The sequence below is a fragment of the Amblyomma maculatum genome, chromosome 10 (assembly GCF_055883805.1).
Source record: "Amblyomma maculatum isolate TAMU_Amacu chromosome 10, ASM5588380v1, whole genome shotgun sequence".
Taxonomy (NCBI): domain Eukaryota; kingdom Metazoa; phylum Arthropoda; class Arachnida; order Ixodida; family Ixodidae; genus Amblyomma; species Amblyomma maculatum.
Window position 1 is genome coordinate 24184703 of NC_139353.1, and position 19357 is coordinate 24204059.

Consider the following 19357-nt stretch of genomic DNA (forward strand, 5'->3'; position numbering starts at 1 on the left):
CCGAGTAGTGGCAGCACACGCGGCGGCGCCTGACGCAATCGGCAACGCCTAGGTACTGAAATTCCCTAGGGTTCACGTGAAAGCAGCAGGCGCCTACGTCTTCACTCGCCCACGCAGTATTCCCCAGAGGGAAATGACCTTTGTGCGCTTATCTTTGAGAGCACTTAGGCGACTTTGCCTTCCGTTAGCGCCCGAGTTTTTTTTTTTTTTGTTTTTTTTTTTAATCTAATAAAGTTGATTCCATCCATCCGCCCGGTTTTCGCTTTGTGCAACATTTCACTTGATGTTACTGGAGGGAAATGCGCCGATATATTAAGCATGCTGAACACTTCCAAGTATTGCATTAATCAAGGCAAGTTGGTGTTACTTTGGCATTCCAAAATGAATCACAGTAAAAAACGTGTTATTGACGTATCGAATTCCAGATATATATTTGGTGCGCCACATTGGTAAAACTGGTAATGCGGCCAATGTCATTTTAACTGTTAATGCGAGTTGTCTTATGAAATTTGTTTTAGTTGCCTCTACGTAAGGTATGGGTCCCACATATCGAGAATGATATAACACCTTGTTTCAGTTTTTTTTCCTCAATACTTATTAAGCAGCTGGACTTTTCGGCCTACATGCTACTTACCTCTGCATGTGCATGCTACACTCAATGCATGATTTGAACTCCTCTAATGATCAAGTGGCCCGGGCATGTTTGTATTATTGCACGCCATCACCTGTTTACAGAAAACCAGTAATCTGAGCGTGCATTCATCTGGTAAAGCTACAATGAAATTAGGTGTGAAAAAATAATGTTCAGACCACAGAAGAATTTTATTTGTTGTTCTACCTTCTCAGAAGACCCAAAGCACAAAAATACACAACAAAAGAACTTTCAAGCAACACCTACAGGGCAACGAAGTACTTTCTCTGAAGCAGTACTGAGCACAACAACTGGACCGCACACCAGGCTCAAAAGCAGAAAACACGTCAAGCAACAAAACAAACGAGAATGAACTGTACACCTATTTACATATAAAATCTAAAATAAATGCAGGGAACAAATGTAAAATGCAAAGCTGTCATAAATAACGTGGTTTGGTCAAAAGCTGAAGCAGTCTGCAGCCTTTAGAATGAAACATTTGTGCGTACACATGATAATTTGCATCAAAAAGAAAAGCTTAACAGACTGCGCCAGCCCAATGGGCCAACATAACTGAATCAGTTGCCGTGAAACCTTTCACTGCAATATTTATATTAAACACAAGGCTATAGCCAGCATCACAGCAAAGAATAAGAACTAAGGCACCCCACTGAAGACAGCTGCACTTCCAAGCTGTGGAAAAAAAAAAAAAATAAATAAATCCAGGTCACTGTCACATTTGCATCTAGTGAACTCCAAGGAATCCTATCCCGCAGAGAATGCACAACCTATGGCAGTGATACACTATCTCTTGAAGCATTGTAAAGGAAGGGCAAACCATCAGGAAGCAATGCTCACAAAAGCATTGCATCTTTGACGCCAAAAGGAGCGTGACAACATCTGTCCATATGGTTACCCTGTGAAACCAAGTCAGATGACAAAGAAAGCCTAGCCCTAGTGAAAAAGACACAGCTGTCAACACTACCGAAAAGAACTTCGCACATTCTCACTGCAAACGTACATCATGTTCCCAAGAGTCACCTGCCAATTCAGAGGAGAAAACACTGCCAAAATGAAAACATTGCATAGCAGACTCGCAAGATATGAGCATGTGCCAACAAAACAGCACAAGCATCTCAAAATTCAAGCTCAGCACACAGCAAAAAAGTGGGCTTGAGCAGGCAAATACTTAAGTATGCAGCACTGTGCGTTGTCTATAATAAATTACACCTAGACACATCCTCTGCAAGCTTTTAGCAGCTGGGACATTTACACTCTCAAGCTACACATACAACAGGCACAACCTGGAGGAAGCTGTGGGCAGTTTTTTTTAAATGCAGTGCAGACCTCTGTTTATGGAGCAGTGAAGAACCTACGGCGTGCACAATACGTACTACGTTCAAACCTGACTCGCCATGTTTTCAGCATCTCCTAGCTGTAGATAAAGTCTAACACTAAACACACAACATTTGTCATATTATGGTTTGTATAACCTCTGAACCACATGGCAACAACTCCAAACTGTTAAACTGGTCAAAGGAAGCATTAGTTGACAACCTGCTTTGTCCGTGCTTTCGGCTATACAATACACAGTAGCTTCAAAAACAAAAAAATATCACACCAAGATCAGTCTCGACACAATATCTAGTGCTAACAATTAAAATTGGTTTGAATTAAAATAATTAATTTGTATCAGCGACAAATGCTGGCCCAGAAACAAAAGTGCACAGGAATACCGCATTGTAGCATTCCGAATGTCATTAAAGTAATTATCCCTCAGGGACCAAAACACATATTGTGCAACTTTCACTAGACATAGCTTCTACACAAATGCTCTTTGTTCTCACGTAATGAGCATGGAAAGCATGCCCAACAATCTGCAATAATGATTATGCAACATTTCATCAATAAAACTAAAGAAATGTACAATCTGTTAAAATATCATCATTTGATTGTTTAATAAATTGTGCTCCCCTGTATGAGTTGTGCGTCAAAAAAAAGGTCGTTTTCATAGAGGCAACCTGCGAGATGACAACATCCATTCAAGCCACAGGGTGAATTGAACGTGATGCTCAGGTGAACACATTTCCCTCTTCTTTGCATCTCACATAAAGCGTAAAATAGTGCAGCGAAATGAACATGTGTGAAAAATAAATAAGTAGAATTAGCTAAAAAGGATGGGCATGAACAAACAGTTATGTGAAGGCACAAATAAACAAGGGTTTCATAATGATATGCATCAGTGTCCAGTTTCAGCAGACTCAGTGGTATGTTTCATTGCCTTGTTCACGTCATAGATTCCTGAATATTCATTGCAAAGGAGTTCATGACCTACTAAACTCTGAATGGCCTGTGGCTGGCTGCTACGTAGGCTAAATTTCCGCAGTTCCTTGAAAGCTTGTTCAAGCAGGGCAGACCGTAAGTGGGGCCTTGTCAAAGCTGAGTGCACCATGCTTCTTGTCTACAAAGTGAAGAATTGGCTCACACGACTTCTTAGACAAATTTCAAGTGTGTAGCACTAATCTGGACTTTTAAAACTAAGGCACCTATTTGGAATTCACTCCTGCCTCAAGGGGCTACACGCTTCAATGTACAATGCACAAAAGGTGTTTTTGATCGAGCTTTGGCAGCATTTCAAAGCATTGAAAGGGAGTTCCAGTGATATTTGCTTGCTTAACGCCTCTGTACCATAAAAAACATACTGCCTGTAAACGAGTGAACCATGACAAAATGTGAACTGGTAAAATATGTTAACGTCGGACCACACATATAAATGATGCACTGAATGGCATAGGAATAGGATAAATGTAGCTCGCCAGAATAAATAAATGAACTGTGACCTCTTCACAAGAATATTGCTAGCTGCTGGGTGTGGTTCTAATGCTCTAAAATCCTTAGTGGCCTTACATACTTTCTCTACACTGAACACACGATCCTCGGCTTAGCCTCAAGCTTCTTTTAAAGCTCCAAGCTTTGGACCAGTATGCAGAAATGCAAAATATATATTTAAAATCAGAATATTTCGCAATTCGCACGGATTCTAAGTCGATGTATGCGTTTTGACAAATGTCTCCTAACAGCAACAATAAAATAGAGCAACAAACACTTTCAAGCACTTAAATCGCAAGCCACAGTTTTTGATATTGTGTGGGATAGTTCATAAGTTCTTGCTCAATGTGAGAAATAGAAGAAAAATTCTTTACAATAAACAGCATCTTTTCACACAGCTCCTTCCATGTAGCACTCAACCAGTAGCAACGCCCTTCTCGTTTCAGACTGCAGCAAATAATGCAAAACATGCTTTGAAAGCAAAGGCTGAGGCAACATCGTTTAGTGTTCGTAGTTGACTCATGAACCAGCCTTGTCATCATTTGTCACTCAGCAACTCTTCAGAAAAGAGATCACCCACACGGCATGGATGAACAGCACTAAGTTTAGAAGTAGTTCACACAAGCGGGCCACAAAGTGCACAGCCATGCAGCTGCCTCAAAACTAACGAAAAATTTCTCCAGCTCAGAAACAGCGCTCAACTAGTTCAGGTAAGCACAGATCTGATATAATCAGTGTCATGGTCTAACTGCTTTAAGAATAGCATCAGAAAATGTAAACATAACAAAAACCTTTGCAAATGTAGCCTGAATTCCCTAGTTCAGGAAGAGAAAAAAAAAAAGAAATGTAGGCTCTGAAACTTGTTTTTGTTTTAAGTTTCAGAGCCTACATTTCTTTTTTTTTTCTCTTCCTGAACTAGGGAATTCAGGCTACATTTCCTAGTAATACAGTGGAACCTCGATTATGCGTACCCTATTTACATGACAACCCACATTTTACGACAAATCAATGCAAACCTGGTGAAGCCCTCATAAAGATACTACAAATCTCGATTACACAACAAAAAAACTACGCACACCTCGCTTCGTGCAACGGTTGCCAAAAGCTGTGAGGTGATGGCGGAAGACGCATAAATCCATGGGGTTCCAAATCATAATCAGGACGAGGACAAGTGCATACAAATGTGATCCAGCATATGACAGCCTGTAATGACAGCTCTGCTGATGGCTCCAACTCAGCTTGTGCGATCCAAGGCCACTGATCATTGGTGTATGGTGCGTCTCACCTAGCCCGCTTTTGCATGCACTGCGCTCATGATGAAGGCATTATGAAACAATCTGACGTTTGTGACAGCATGAAGTTACTATGCTCGTGGTAACAAGATTAGCTCTTTATATGATCAATCGTGCACCGTTAGAAAGTAATTTTCAATGCTGCATTAGGGGGAATAAGTTAGGCCTAGCACCGCCGAGCTTCATCCAACACAGTCAACTGGTAGGCTGAATGTCCCTGAACGAAGCGATGGCTCATTATCACTTTTTACCTGCATTTGCCAGTGACTGCTAGCTTTGTGACTGTATCGTGGCGCATTTATTGCTTTGAGCTGCATGTACACAATCATGTCATAAAAAGACTAAGGTGCTGGGTACAATGAGGTAGGTGGGATGCGAGAAGGCACACATATAATTTGGAGCACGTCTTTTTTTTTGTGTGTGTATGGGGAGGCAGTGAGGATACGAGTTCGGGGATTGACCTCTATGTATCAGCGTATTTATATACTGCGTGTTTTGGTCCTTGTAAAGTCTTACAGTGTGTTCATAAAATCACATAATTTGCACACCCCCTTTTTGAAGCCTTAATTGAAAAAAAAAAAAAAAAAAGTTCAAAGCACACAGGTAGAAAGCATTAATTCTAGCAGAATGAAAGAGTGCTTTCACAATGCGCAAGGAAAGAAAAAATTGCAATCAATTTCGGCAGCCACTAGCAGGTGTGTTTATAATGAAAATGCATCAGTTCCAACCATACGATGGGTTCGCATGGTCCCCTGAAAGTTAAATAATCGAGGTTCTACTGTACATACATACTTACACAAAAAAAACCTTTTAATGCAATGTGTGTACTTGTCTCTGCAGCTGCAATGACATCACTGTAAAGACACTTGGGTATAAAACCATTTGAAACAACAAAACTAATAGACTCAAAACATAAGCGAAATGGGGAATGTCACTGCCTTCTTTAGTGCTAGGGAAGGAAAGAGCAGTAAAAAGGGAAAATAAAGAAGAAATGAAAGATAGAAAAACAAAGAGATGACAGATTACATGCATCTGACGAGTGGCTGGATCAGGAGTACCGCATAACAAGTGCAAGAGCACAGTGTCGTGCTTCGGTTTTCAGTGTTCACAACCTATGCATTCAGCTCGGCTGTATTCCTTGCCACACCTTACTTATATTTTTCCTGCAGATACTGGAGAACATGGTGAAGGTGCATGCCTGCAGAGTACCAACCAGCAGAAGCAATAACACCTCCCCCTTTTGTCCTGGCATGCTGCCAGAGGGAACCAAATTATCGCATTTGATTGACCGATGGATATTTACATGCTTACCAAAGCAATAGTTTTCGGCTGTGACACACAGATCATAGTGCAAGCTTCCTGGTTAAGCACAACAGCCTGGGGTTCTTTAAGAGCATAGTATTTCGCATTGTGCCTTCTGTGAAATGCAGCCGTAGGGGTTGAGATCAAACCCAAGGCCTTGGACTATGCCAAATGCCATGCATTTCATGTTCATAAACCACCGCAATGGCACAGTGGTTAGGACACTCTGATACAGGGCCAGAGTACTTGAGAGTGAACCCAATTGTGGTGGCCGCATTTTGATGCACGTAAAACGCAAAAAGCATTCATGTGCTGTGCGATGTCAATGCATGCTTAAGGTACTCAGGCGGTCAAAATTATTTGGTTGCCCTGCATTACTACACCTCTCTCTCTTCTTTCACTCCAACCTACCTTCCTTCTCTTATGGTGCATTCAGGAGACAAATACTGTGCCTTACCTTTCCTCAAAACAACAATTTTCAGTTTTTTGATAGCACAAAAAACAACACAGGCTTGCTGCTGCCCAATTCTGAGGTTTATAGTCTATAGGGTTTGATGCACCAAAGTGGCTTCATGCTATGAGGGATGCCGTAGTGGAGGGCTCCGGAAATTTTGACCCATCCGGGTTTCTTTAACATGCACTGACATTGCCCCATACACGGTTGCCTTGCTTTTTGCCTCCATCGAAAAGCGGCTGCCATGGCGGGCATTTGATCCAGCCTCCTTGGGTTCACAGTCGAGTGCCCTAACTGCTGTGCCACCGTGGCGGGGCTCAATTCTAGAAAGGAAAACACATTTATATATGTTGCGGTCCATTCAAAAATGTGCAGTGATAGCTTAAGCTGTCCCCTTTTCTTCTGCAAGCTGCAGGCAGCAGTTTCACTTACGAGATGGGATGAAAGCACCCATGACGGACAGCACACTCAAGAGGCAAGCAGACAAGGTTTGGCTTGTGGGGTTTAACGTCCAAAAGCGACTCAGACTATGAGAGACGCCATAGTAGGGCTCCAGAAATTTTGATCACCTGGGGTTCTTTAACATGCGCTGACAACGCACAGCACACGAGTGCCTTGCTTTTAGTCTCCATTGAAAAGCGGCCGCCGAGGCAGGGATTCAATCCTGCGTCCTTGGAACAGTAGTTGAGCGCCGTAACCACTGCGCCATTCCGGCAGGGCTCAAGCAGACAAGGATAGCAGTTCAGTGCTGTCACTGGAGCAGCAGTGCAGGGAATTGAATTTGATTGAAGTGACAAATTCAGCATGTTGTTACATGTCTGGAGAAGATGGCAGCACAAAAGAGACGAGGAATGAAATGAGGCAACAAAAACGGCACAGACGCATATATATGTACGCATAAATCATTCACAATAAAGCTGTTGAAAGTTCTGTCTCGTCCTTGTCGTCTCGTCTCAGCCATTGTCTCTTCTGTGCTGCCACCTTTTCAAGGAATGAAAAGTGAGACTGCAATTTAACACACGGGCTTACATCTTGTTAAGCCAAAAGCTATGAGCACCGAGCCATGAAGTAGGATTCAGAAAAACTAAAAATGCACTTTTTGGTATGAAACAGTGATGTCATAGATGTTTTGAGGCAGCTGCACATGGAAGCAACTGGTAGCAGGAAAAGTCAAACACATTCTCAGACTTCCCAAAATGCAGTGCCCCAAGCTTGTGTTCACTGCCACCGAGGGCCACTGGTGTATGTCTTAACCGGTTGCTCTTAGTCCTTGATGTATCATTCCCCTTTTCATCCTCCTTCTTAAACAAGTTCAGTAACCAGAAACTTCGGCTCTAGCATATCCTTGGCTCCATGCACTGAACACTAGCTGATGTCACTTTTGTAATTCTTTTTTTAAATTACACACACCTAGTACTGACACGAATTGCTGTCACTGATAAATATAACGAGAAGCTATGCTACTGACTGGACGGCAAGTGCTAGGCACACTCCAGTCAGACAACCGGCTTCAGTGATTTCACAACGCAGGCAGACAAGGCATAGCAGAACCACGGGCATGACACCGGCTCGCAACTCAAACACAGCCATATTCATACCACACGGCATTGGCTCGTTTCTCCCGGCTGCCCGGCTGACTACCGTGGTCAGTCGTCGTTGTGCTCTGTGAGGCGTCCAGGTCTGTGGCATCGTCGAGCAGCAATTTCTCCTGCGATGTGCATAGCCTGAGCGGAGCACGCAGACCGGGAGAGTTGTGCACTCCGCCCGCCCGCAGCCGCGAGTACATGGAGTGCCGCAGGGCAGGCGCTCGTGAGAAGCCGTGTGATGTGGATGCAGTGGCGTGTGGCGTCTGCACCGGGGTGGCTGGAGATGTGGCAGCCGGCTCTGAGGCATTGACGTGTGTCACCAGATTCACAGTGGTGTGGTTCTCGACAGTAACATGTGGGGAGACCGACACTGGCAGTGGGCTGGCTTGTTGTAGCTGCAAGACAGGGCAGGTTTGAGAGAAAAGATGTTGGCCCATTTCATCAGCGACGGTACTCTGAATGACATTTCTTTATTTTTTTGTGTGTGTGATGTACGCTTCCTCTGCTAAAGCCACGGTGGTCAGCAAAGTGCTGCGGTTTGTGTTTTACCCTGCTCTGCTTCCATATCCCCCCCCCCCCCTCCCATGTAATGCCCTACTGGGCCTTTAGGGTATTTCAAATAAATAAATAAAGGTACTGATACCAGAGCATGCTTAATATCCACAACCTGTTAGCGGCAGCAGCCTAAACAGACGAATTTGACAACATGCACACACTTTTCCCACAGCAAACACTGACATAACTCTGCATTGTCTTGGTGTATTTCCACAACAACAAATGAAAATGGTGTGGACAAAAGAAACCTTAAGAAATACGGCCTCAGAAATGGTTTTACTTTTTGGCTTAATGAACCTGCCTCCCAGATAAGGCGACCCTGTTGTAATGCGATGAAGCCAACTTAACTGACCGAATTCTTACGGTATCTCTCAGTGGCTTGCTTCGCTGCTGAATGTGACGCAGAAATCAACTGTACCCCAACTTTAATTTATTGTTGCACTTGTGGTGTATCAGTACTTAGAATCAGACCTCTTATTATTGGTTTTGCTTTCCCAAAACACTGCCCCCAGCACCTTTGATGCAACCCACACTCCTACGGCACTTGTGCCACGAGGCGCGAGACACGAGCAACGTGAGCTCCACTGCTCCGACGCTCGTACCCACAAAGCAGTATGTGTGCCTCTAGTGAGCCTCCCTTATAAATACTTGGAGCGAGACAGCACTTGGAGCATGGGTGAGCTCATATATGCCTCACAGGTGGCAGGTGATGTGCCGACGCGCAGCACGACACTACAGGAAGTGTGCTTATTAAAAAGGAGCTCATGTGTAGGTGTGTTTTATATACTAAACTATTTCACGAATCCCTTCAAGGTCGATATATCTGGGATCGGTTGTAGCTGTAATTCTCAAGTTCTACAAAGATCACGCGCATCACTGACAAAATACATTTTGATTACCGAAAAAACTCACGTATAATACGAGGTTTTTACCCTGGTTTTATCATGTCAGATTTGAGCCTCGTATTACATGCAGATCTGAAGAATTTTCACCTGAATTCGCAGTTCCAGTATCATTATTATTCAGCACTATAAACATCAGGCTTCCAGTGAGAGAAGGGAGAGAAATGAATGTTGCATCGCTTGTCGTTGCATCGTTTGAATGGTTTGTGAGCGCCGCCTACCGCGTTGGCAGTGGTGTTGCTTTCGCCGCACAGAGCTTGTGGTTCCGGTTGCTTTACCGTGCTGTTCTGTTCCTTCATGAGCTTGTAACGTCACCATGTCGGTGCACCAGAGTTATGGCAGTATTGGGTTGTGTGTCCATAATTTTTTAAATCTGGCCCTATCTTGTGACGCCACCCCCGTTTGGTTTCACTTCCGTGTTTTGCACCGATGATCTAGCACCGTTAATCCTTTGCATGCTGGCTCACTACAGTCTCTGCTTACAACCTTCGTGTGTGATGGGGCTCGCTCTCCACTCCTACGTGAGACGAAGAAAGCAGATGCTGGCCCACGCCTTTTTAGACTCCCAGGCGCCACCAAAAGGCACTGTTTCACTCTGGGCAATACTGCCTGTGCATCGTCTCTTCGAAAGCTTGTTCAGATACAATTCGGACCGACACAGTAATCAAATTCAATAGGCAGTAGAGCCACTACATTGTGAGAGGCAGTGACCGGGCACGAGGTGAGTGCACTCAGTGAGCTTTCGCCTATGATGTATGAACCTTGTTAATATGTTCCCTGTTCATAAGATTTTCAGTTTTATATGTACAAAATCGCAGGAAGTAAAACATCTTCTATACAGTTACAATATTTTTTTCCCCGGTTAATATGTTTCCGAATAACACAATTTTCCAGTTACTATGCTCTAAGTTTTGACAAATTACGGTCGTATAATACGTCTTGCGATCGACCGGACATGTGTTAACGAGTGCTAGCGACATGAAAAACTGATCACTGGCGCTCACCCGCCGCAACTGCTTTCATGCAGTGTGTAGGTGCAAAGGGACAAAGGGACAAAGCATCAGAGAACGGAAACAAATCAACATAAAAGGCATTCGTTCGAGATGAAACATGAGAAATGTAGTGGCTTATTTGCAGGGGACAACGATGAACCATTTGATAACTAGTACAACTATGTGCTTACATACGAGCACGTCGGTTCTGGGGCATGCAGCATAGGCAAAAACACCGCAACTGTGATGGCTTCTCCAGGTTGATGTGAGGATAGTAAAGCATCCAGAAACAACCAAGGAAGCGGTCCTGGCTTGTCATTGCCTTCTATGAATCAGATTTGTTACTAAATCTCTTCTGCGCATAGGGCAATGCAAACGCGAACTGAATTCTGCGAGAGCTAAAAAAGGAGCTGTGCATACTTGATGTTTATAAATGCTAATCTACACACTTATACAGTAAAAGCCTCAATCCTAAATACCTTTGTACCTCATTCAGCAGTTAAATATTTTTAAAATTAGGCAGCTCGGATCATATGTTTTCCCAGATATGTTTCTTTCCAGCATTAAAAAAATAATAAGAAGAAGACATATCAACGAGGTGTTACTGCAAGTATTTTATGTATTTTGCATTTTCACGAATATGGTGCCATTTTTAGAATAGATTCAGTTCACGTGCAGATTTTCAATAAAAGATGTGCAAATGTTCAGTCGTGTATTTCACACTTTCTTACCATTGTGGTAAACACTGTTCGTGAGGTTGCATACACTGTACGCGTATGAGCGTGAGCTCTCGCAAACTCCCTTTAATGCACTTTTTCGCCCACTTTGCCGTTGCTGCTACAAGCTGGTCACGCTGGATGTGAACAGTGTTTGTTTGTTATGTGTGCTGTTCTTTCTGAAAGTCGCAAGCCATGCGTGCATATGAGTGTGAGCAAGCTGCCTTTATGCACTTTTTCGCCTACTTTTCAACTGCTGCTACAAGGTGGTCGCGCAGAACATGAGCACTGGTACATTCAGCGTGACAAGCTCGCAGCAGCAATGGCAGGGCAGGCGAAAAAGTACATTAAAGGCAGATCACTCACATGCATGCGCATGTACAGCATATAATCTCCATAAAGCTCACACCAAACTACACCCCTCCAACGCATTTTGAGCATTCCATTCTGCAACGTAACCTCGCCCCCCCCCCCCTTCCCCCCTACCCTAATGGTTTTGTTCATAGTTCGGCCTCCAGAATGTAGGGCATAACTGGAAGAGGAACTGGCACTAGCACTGTAATTCGTGGCTGCTGGGAGGTAAGCAATGTTCCTACCCATGCCGAGACCTTGAAATCAGCAGTCAGCATCTTGCAGGAGTCCCCTATGGGTCTCTCGAACCATGCTGGATTGCGGAACTTGACCAGCATTACTGACATCCTGAAACTACAGCTCATATTATATGCAGGTTTTCATGGTTATGCTAGTTAACAGCTACAACTAATAAACGTCATTACCAAGAGACACTGTCTTTCGACAGCTTCCATTTTAGAAATGTAAGCAAGCAAAACATTATTAATCATGCTTGGCAAACAGAGGAAAATGCTGCAATTGCAGTCTCACCTTTGGTGTGCTCAAAGGTGTTGAACATGTCGGCGGAGTGTCTTGAAGGGCACATGAGTTTGGGAAAGGGGCAAGGCTGCTTTCAGGAGAAGAGTCATGGCAGCGTGCCGACTGCGACAGGGGTCCAACGTCCCGCACAGGTATCTGGTCGTCCTGTGTGCTCCCTGTTGACAAAACAGTTTGCATCACAGCACTGCATGGGGTGGAGCCCAAACCACATCATAACTTGTTCTAGATCAGGGGTTTTAAAACTGCTTTTGCCTAAAGGAACTCTGTCTTCAATATGTGCCAAGGAATCCTCCCATAGTTTGTCAATGCTCACATAAAAGAAGCACCGCAAACGATTAACGTTGAGTCTGAATGAATCTTTCGTGCCTTTTTAAAAATTTTTTTCTCTTTTGTAATCATTTATTTTTTATTTTTTTTTTTTTTCACGCTTTCAACAGCCATTTGGATTTAACGTCCAGATCTCACTCACACCTCTAACTCCAAAACAAGAATAGAGTACCAAGGTTTTAATTAAATAATTGTGCATTTTCGCACCTTAGCGTTGTCCATTTTCGTGCGCATTGGATTCGGGCGCACACTTTTATAACGAGTACCTGATATAACGAACAAATTTTCGCGCTTCGTAATACTTCGTTATAATGAAGTTCGACTGTACTCTGAACTGAAACCACGTGAAGCAAGTGTTCCAGAAGCGTTAAGAGTATTTCGAAGGCTTGATACATTCAGATGGAAGTGAGGAACAAGTTCTTTGTTATTCGACCAAAAATTCAATATAATCAAATATTTGCACAAACCTGATTCAACTGCATCAGCCTCTGTGCCACGTAGAACAAAACACAGCCTTACCCCAGGGATTTCGGCCATTGAGGTCACTGTAGTCGGACTGGAAGCGGCCTTGAGAGCACAGCCCATTGCCAATGGAGCCCAGAGGCATTCCAAGGACATCATTCATCTGCACACCACATCAACAAGAAGAACAGCACACCTAAAATTATATGCATTTAAGCAGGAAGCTTAATGAGACACTGACGGCCACTTTATCAAATTTTTGCTCTAAGTAAAACTTGATTCCATGCCTCTTCTTGGCTATACTGATGTTGAACAGCAGAAGATGTATTTAGTAACTCGAGAATTTGGACTTAAAGAACTTGCCCGCTACTAGATTAAAGCTCATGATGTCAAGGCTGAGACAGAAGGAAGGAATAACCATCTGGAAGTGAATGGCAATGTAGTAGGGAACAGTGCAAAAAAAAAAAAAAACATCTTGACGCATCGTAGTTTGCTTATGAAAAATGCAGGTAGTGGCTGTACATGTTTTCAGTTTAATAATTAAAATAATAATTATAATAACAAATATTCAATTATTCACAACACAAAAACACCAGTACAAAGAGACTTGGTGCACCTAGTCCAAAGTGGTTGTATCTGGCATCAGTGATGGGCTACACAAATAGAAATAAACACTATAATAAGAAAATATCACTATGTGGAAAAAATAAAACAATCGAAGCATTTAATGGCAAACATTGTTCCTATGCATGTTTTAACGAGAATGAGAATGAATCAACATCTCGGCGTTGTGAGCAAAATGAATTAATAACTGATAAATTCACTTGCAAATATTTTTCAATGTGCGTTTTGATGCCACAGAAAAGAATTACCATCCAGCAAAGAAATAAAAAACCTTTGGGATGAAGAAATTTCTCACAGAACTGTAACATGTGTCGTATCTCAGAGTTTTAAAATTTGGATCATGCCAGAACAAACGGACCGGAATAGGAGGCACCAAAAATTCAGAATACCAGAAGCGGGTCCTGACAAATGTCTGCAATAATTATGATGCCCCAAATGTAGGTAACCGAAGGAAGCTAAACTAAACTAAACTAAAAGGCGGGCAGACGAATAGAAAGCAGTAGCTATTTACATTCTACCAACAAACAAATATTGAGAAGCACCCTTCAACGTCAACAACAACGAAAAGTAAGGGTTTGCGGATATTAGAAGTATTGATTAGTCTTTGAATAGCATTTGCTAATTTGGTTCAATTCTCATTGATCTTTCAATACACTAATTATTTGTAAATAGTTCTAACAGTGATAACAGTGAGAACGTGGTTCGCGAACTTCCCAAACATTCTCAGAAATCACGAATTTCTGGTTGGCCCATGGTTGTACAAAAACATTGTTACAGGTAGTGCTGTTCGGTAGCTTTGGTTTCCTTATTATCACTACTTTTAAATACTTAATACTCAGTATTTCAAAAAATAGGTTTTCGATCCAGATAGGGTCGACTCTACGAAATGCAACATCATTATTGCTTCAATATGTTCCAAAAACTCTCAAGTTCCACTTAAGCAATGCTCTTCTGTTCAAAATAAGGAACTGTTGTACTCACCTGAGACACGTTGCAGCTTAGGTAGCCGGACCTTGACTTTGACAAGGATTCCTTAGACAGAGACAAGTTCCTAAGCATGAGAGAGAAAAAAAAAGAAGTAAAGGTGCTGAGTTGTTGGGGCCTATATTTGGCCAACACAGGTAAAACAGCACAGAGCATGGGAGATAGTGTAGCTCTCCCTGGAAAAAATGATGGTTGGTTGGTTTGTGGGGTTTAACGTCCCAAAGCGACTCAGGCTATGAGAGACGCCGTAGTGGAATGAGAAGGTGATAAAACTTGTGCCATGGGCGTAGGCATTAAATATGAAGCACATTATGGCTGAACCAAAGAAAAAATTCTAAGGAAAGTTATGACACTCCCTAATGTGAAACTTGACAAGAATTTGAGAGATATGCATATTTATCTATAGCTACCATATGACTTTTAAATTTTCCACACACACTTTGAACACTTCCTGGCTGAGACTTTTACAGATTGTTTATACTTGGAAGGCAATGCTCCGAGTGGCATGACTCGAGTGGCATGGGCAGCTTTACTCCCGACCGGCCTGCCAGGTCGTGGCGTCGCAGTCTACGTGTCGTGGCGCGGGTAATGCAAACAGCTTTTGCACATTACCATTGCTCTAACCAGGCTAAACCAGATTTTTAAATTTTGATGAGATACGATTCCAAGTAAAATTTACATTCCCATTCCCCCCTCTCTCCAGCCTCTTCAACGTCGCTTTTGTAGAGATACCTAGCATTGCCGCTGTTCGCAGCTTGAACGTCTCTAAGTACAGTAGAATCTCGGTGATACGAAATTCAAAGGGAGACGAAAATTTTCGTATCACCCGAAATTTCGTATCACCAAAAAACGAGCAAAATTCGTTTTCAAGCCTTCCAACAGGTACGAAATATTTATTTTCATTGAAAGAAATCACGTATATCCTTCTGCACCTTCTTTTCCGCAAGATCTGATAACAGAGAGTTTTGAAAACTGAAAAATTGGGCCGCTGTCTTCTCCCGCACAGACTCGGAGGTGACGGCGCGCCGCAGAACATCGATGGCGTGCATCGTTTCTGCTGCCGTCGGCAGTGGGTCATCAATGTTTTGGTCGTCGTCATCTTCGTCACTGCATGGAATGCCAGGCTGTGATGACGCTTCCTCCGCAATATCTTCAACCGTGCGGAGACCACAGGTGGCGAGGTCATCGTCCGCGGTGACGAAATCATCAACGCAACAGTCGACGTCAAGTTGATTCCAGACATCGATGGGAATCGGGTCTGGCACTTGCGAGGCAGTAGCCACAGCAGATTTGAAAACCCCACACTTCGCGAAACAACTGGCGATGGTCGTAGGAATGATGCAATCCCAGGCAATTGCAAAAAAATGCACAGCGTCCAGAAGAGTGATCTGGAGATTCGCGTCCTTCCTTTCAATCTTCGTGAGGAGGCGGCGCACCAACAAAGCTTTGAAATGGTGCTTAACATTCCTTATACAGTTGAATCCCGCCACAACGAATACCGCCACAACGAAATTTCCGCGACAACGAATAATTTTTTATTCCCCGCGAGTATCCTATAAGAATTAATGGCCTAAATTTCTCTGCACAACGAACCATTTTTGCAGAGCGTTTCCGCTTCAACGAAATTTTCGCGTTCAAAATCGAAACCGAAACTAGTTTTATTGGCGAGAAGTCCAAGTCAAATCCAAAGCCACATTAAGCATGAAATCACGTGATTGCAGTTCCGCCATTTTGGCTTTGTGTCGTGGTCGCGTTGTTCACTCGCTGCCTTTCTCTTCGACAACGACGAGTTTTCATCCGCAGGACACGATGGCAACGCAAGTGAAAAAACGCAAAACTCTTTCCCTTGAGCAAAAAGCTCAAATAATCGCCCAAGCAGAAAGCGGAAGGAAGAAAGCGGCAATTGCTGAAGACTTCGGAATTCCTGCAAGTTCGCTGTCAACGATTCTAGGCAATAAGGACAGCGTGAGAATGGCACTTGCTTCAGGCACATCCTCGAAGCACAAAAAGGTGACGCGGCCCCTCCATAGGCAACCTGCAGTGGCCAGGCGGCGCTAGTGGAGCGCAGTGTTCAGCGCCGCCAACGGCGGCGCCGAGTAATCTGAGTAGGCTGGCGCGGTCGGGTTGCGTTCGCGTTGTATGGCTAGAAGCATCTCGGCTCTCATTTTCTGCAGTTTTAAGGCAATCGAATGTCTTGAGAGCTACTTCCGAAAACCAATACTGACGAAAGGACACCGCCTGTTCGAGAATGCTCATGTTTAAAACGTGAACGGTGTCGACATCACCGCGAAGTGCGCGCCGCTCGCGACGGAACACCCGCGCGCACAGCTTTGAATGTCGCGTGAGTAGACGGAATTTTTTTTAACGAAATTTATTCTCTCAGGGCATTAGTCGGATATGTGATGATGAATTAAGAAATAATTAAATGAATGAAAAATGTTGTAAACTAGCTTTTCATTCACCTATTGCGTTCACACCTCATACCCAAACATTGAAAGTGCAGAGAGAACCTGAGAAGAGATTGATCGCCGTTTCTTCTTTTTTTTTTTTTTTGTTCTTGGTGTTTGATTACAACAGCATAATAATTTCCTCGCGGTTTTGCTTTAAAGTTTAATACCATGACGAACACTTTTGTTCGTGGTGCACCTTTCGACAGTGCCGCGGAAGTTACAGGAGGCATGGTGCGGTACCCGCTACGGATGTCGTGGCGATTGCAAGCACTGTGCGGTTATAGCGTGCGTCATCAACGAAAACTGTGCGTGCCGGGGGCGGGGAGTAGGGGGCCTCCTACACCGTTGGAAAAATAAAGCCCTGAACAACAACAATAACTGGCATGCATTTTGTATCTCCGTACCTCAAGCTTGGGGAAAGCCGGCGGGAAATGCTGGCTCAACGGCAAAGCTTTCGTAACGGAGGTAGTTAAGAGTTAGAATTTTTTACTGTTGTTACTAATGATGAAATATTCTATCGTCTGAGACAAGAGACTCTTGATTTGCTTAAGCAGTCGGTGAAAGAAAAATTTGGCGCGGAACAATAGAACGAAGTTCCATTCTCAGCGTACACAGTATCACGGGCCTCTACACTCCGCCACTTCAACTTTTTCAGCACCTTAAGAACTAATTTGCAGATAAATATGCTTATTGAAATCTGTAATTGGAAGTTTTGAAGATATTTTGGCTTTGTGGTTCCGAATAGACACCGCATTAGAAATCCGGTTCACAGATCCACGAACATCTTTTTTTTTATTTCGCCTCCGTTGAAATGCGGCTGGAATACGATGCTGCGGCTGCACGGCTTTGTTGATTTTCTGGACGTATGCCACTCGATCTTGCACAGCATATGCCAGTACACGCCAAATTTTACAGCGCGTACTGAGTAGTGTGCCCCAACCAGCGTGCGACTCCCAGAGTCAGAAGTTTATACCGTTTCCTCCTCTCACGGGCAATCGTCTTATTTTAGCTTCTTGGCGTCTGTACGCCAATGGCCCCATAACAAAACAAATTTCAGTTACATTACTCTCTCGCAGCCAATATCTCCTTCTCTCATCATTCAACCCAGGTTCTCCCAGCAAGCGGTACGCTTAGGTCTCCTTCGTGATTGTGGTAATCTTTCTCGCCGCCCTTGCGCTTATTTTTATTCTTGTTCACATCCGTAGTAGTCGAAGCATCGCACGAGACCACTGAAGTCACTAAATGAGTAAATCACACTCACTGGGATAACAAAACGCGAACGCAGAAAGAACACAGCGGCCGCAACATATACGGCGTCAGCTCCTGCGCCGACTCAGTATTAGCTCCCGTCGGCCGCCAGGTGGCGCCACATGTCTCAGCAAACTCCATTGCAGGTTGCCTATGAAGAGTTGGACAAAGCAGTGCATGCGTGGTTTGTGGAAGCACGAGCCAGCAACGTCCCCCTGTCCGGAAGCATCGTCCAGCAGAAAGCCTTGAACTATGCATGCCTACTTGGCATTGATGATTTTAAAGCCAGCATTGGCTGGCTAAACCGTTTCAAGGCCCGCCATAACATCGTTGGAAAAGTGTTGTGCGGCGAGTCAATGTCACCAGACGTGGACGGAGCAGCTGCTTGGAAGGCGAGTAACATGGCCGGAATTTTAAGCAACTTCGCGCCTGCAGACATTTACAACGCCGACGAGACCGGGCTATTCTACGAGATGTTGCCGGCTAGGACGCTCGACTTCAAGGGGCAGCGCTGTCACGGCGGCAAACACAGCAAAAAACGCATCACAGTGCTGCTTTGCACAAACATGGATGGCTCGGACAAGCGTCCGCCGTTAGTCATAGGCAAAAGTGCCAAGCCGCGCTGTTTTAAGGGAACTCGTAGCCTACCTGTGCAGTACAAGGCGAACAACAAGTCATGGATGACCCGCGCTATTTTCACCGAGTGGATGATGGCATTCGACCGCGACATGAAGCGGCAGGGCCGTAAAGTTTGCTTGCTTTTGGACAATTGTTCAGCGCATCACTCCGACGAAGTCAAGCTCACTAACACGGAGCTGAGGTTTTTCCCTCCCAATTGCACGTCTGTCTTACAGCCTCTCGATCAGGGCGTGATTCTTAGCCTGAAGCGCGCTTACCGCGGGAGGTTAATTCAGCGGCTGCTTTTTAACACTGAAACCGGCCGAGACACGAAGGTGGACTTGTACGTGGCACTGCAGATTATGTCTGCTGCCTGAAGCACACTGGGGCGCTCAGTAATTGTGAACTGTTTCAGGCACGCCGGATTTGCCGAAGGTCAACCCGTACACTCTGCTGGCCTAACACCAGGCGTTACAGACGACGACGAAGAGGCG

The 19357-nt window shown here is 44.1% G+C and overlaps 1 protein-coding gene across 1 annotated transcript in view; it reads right to left on the bottom strand.

Moving 5' to 3' along the window:
* Positions 1 to 4318: 4318 nt before the first annotated feature.
* LOC146175884 (uncharacterized) overlaps positions 4319 to 19357 on the bottom strand; it is a 56501-nt gene continuing 41462 nt past the window's right edge. Inside the window, exons 28-31 of the mRNA XM_084582249.1 lie at positions 14545 to 14614; positions 12997 to 13102; positions 12142 to 12305; positions 4319 to 8489 (exon numbers count right to left, since the gene is read on the bottom strand). Of these exons, the coding sequence (XP_084438375.1) occupies positions 8085 to 8489; positions 12142 to 12305; positions 12997 to 13102; positions 14545 to 14614 (745 nt within the window). The 3' untranslated portion in view covers positions 4319 to 8084. The remainder of the gene's footprint in view (positions 8490 to 12141; positions 12306 to 12996; positions 13103 to 14544; positions 14615 to 19357) is intronic.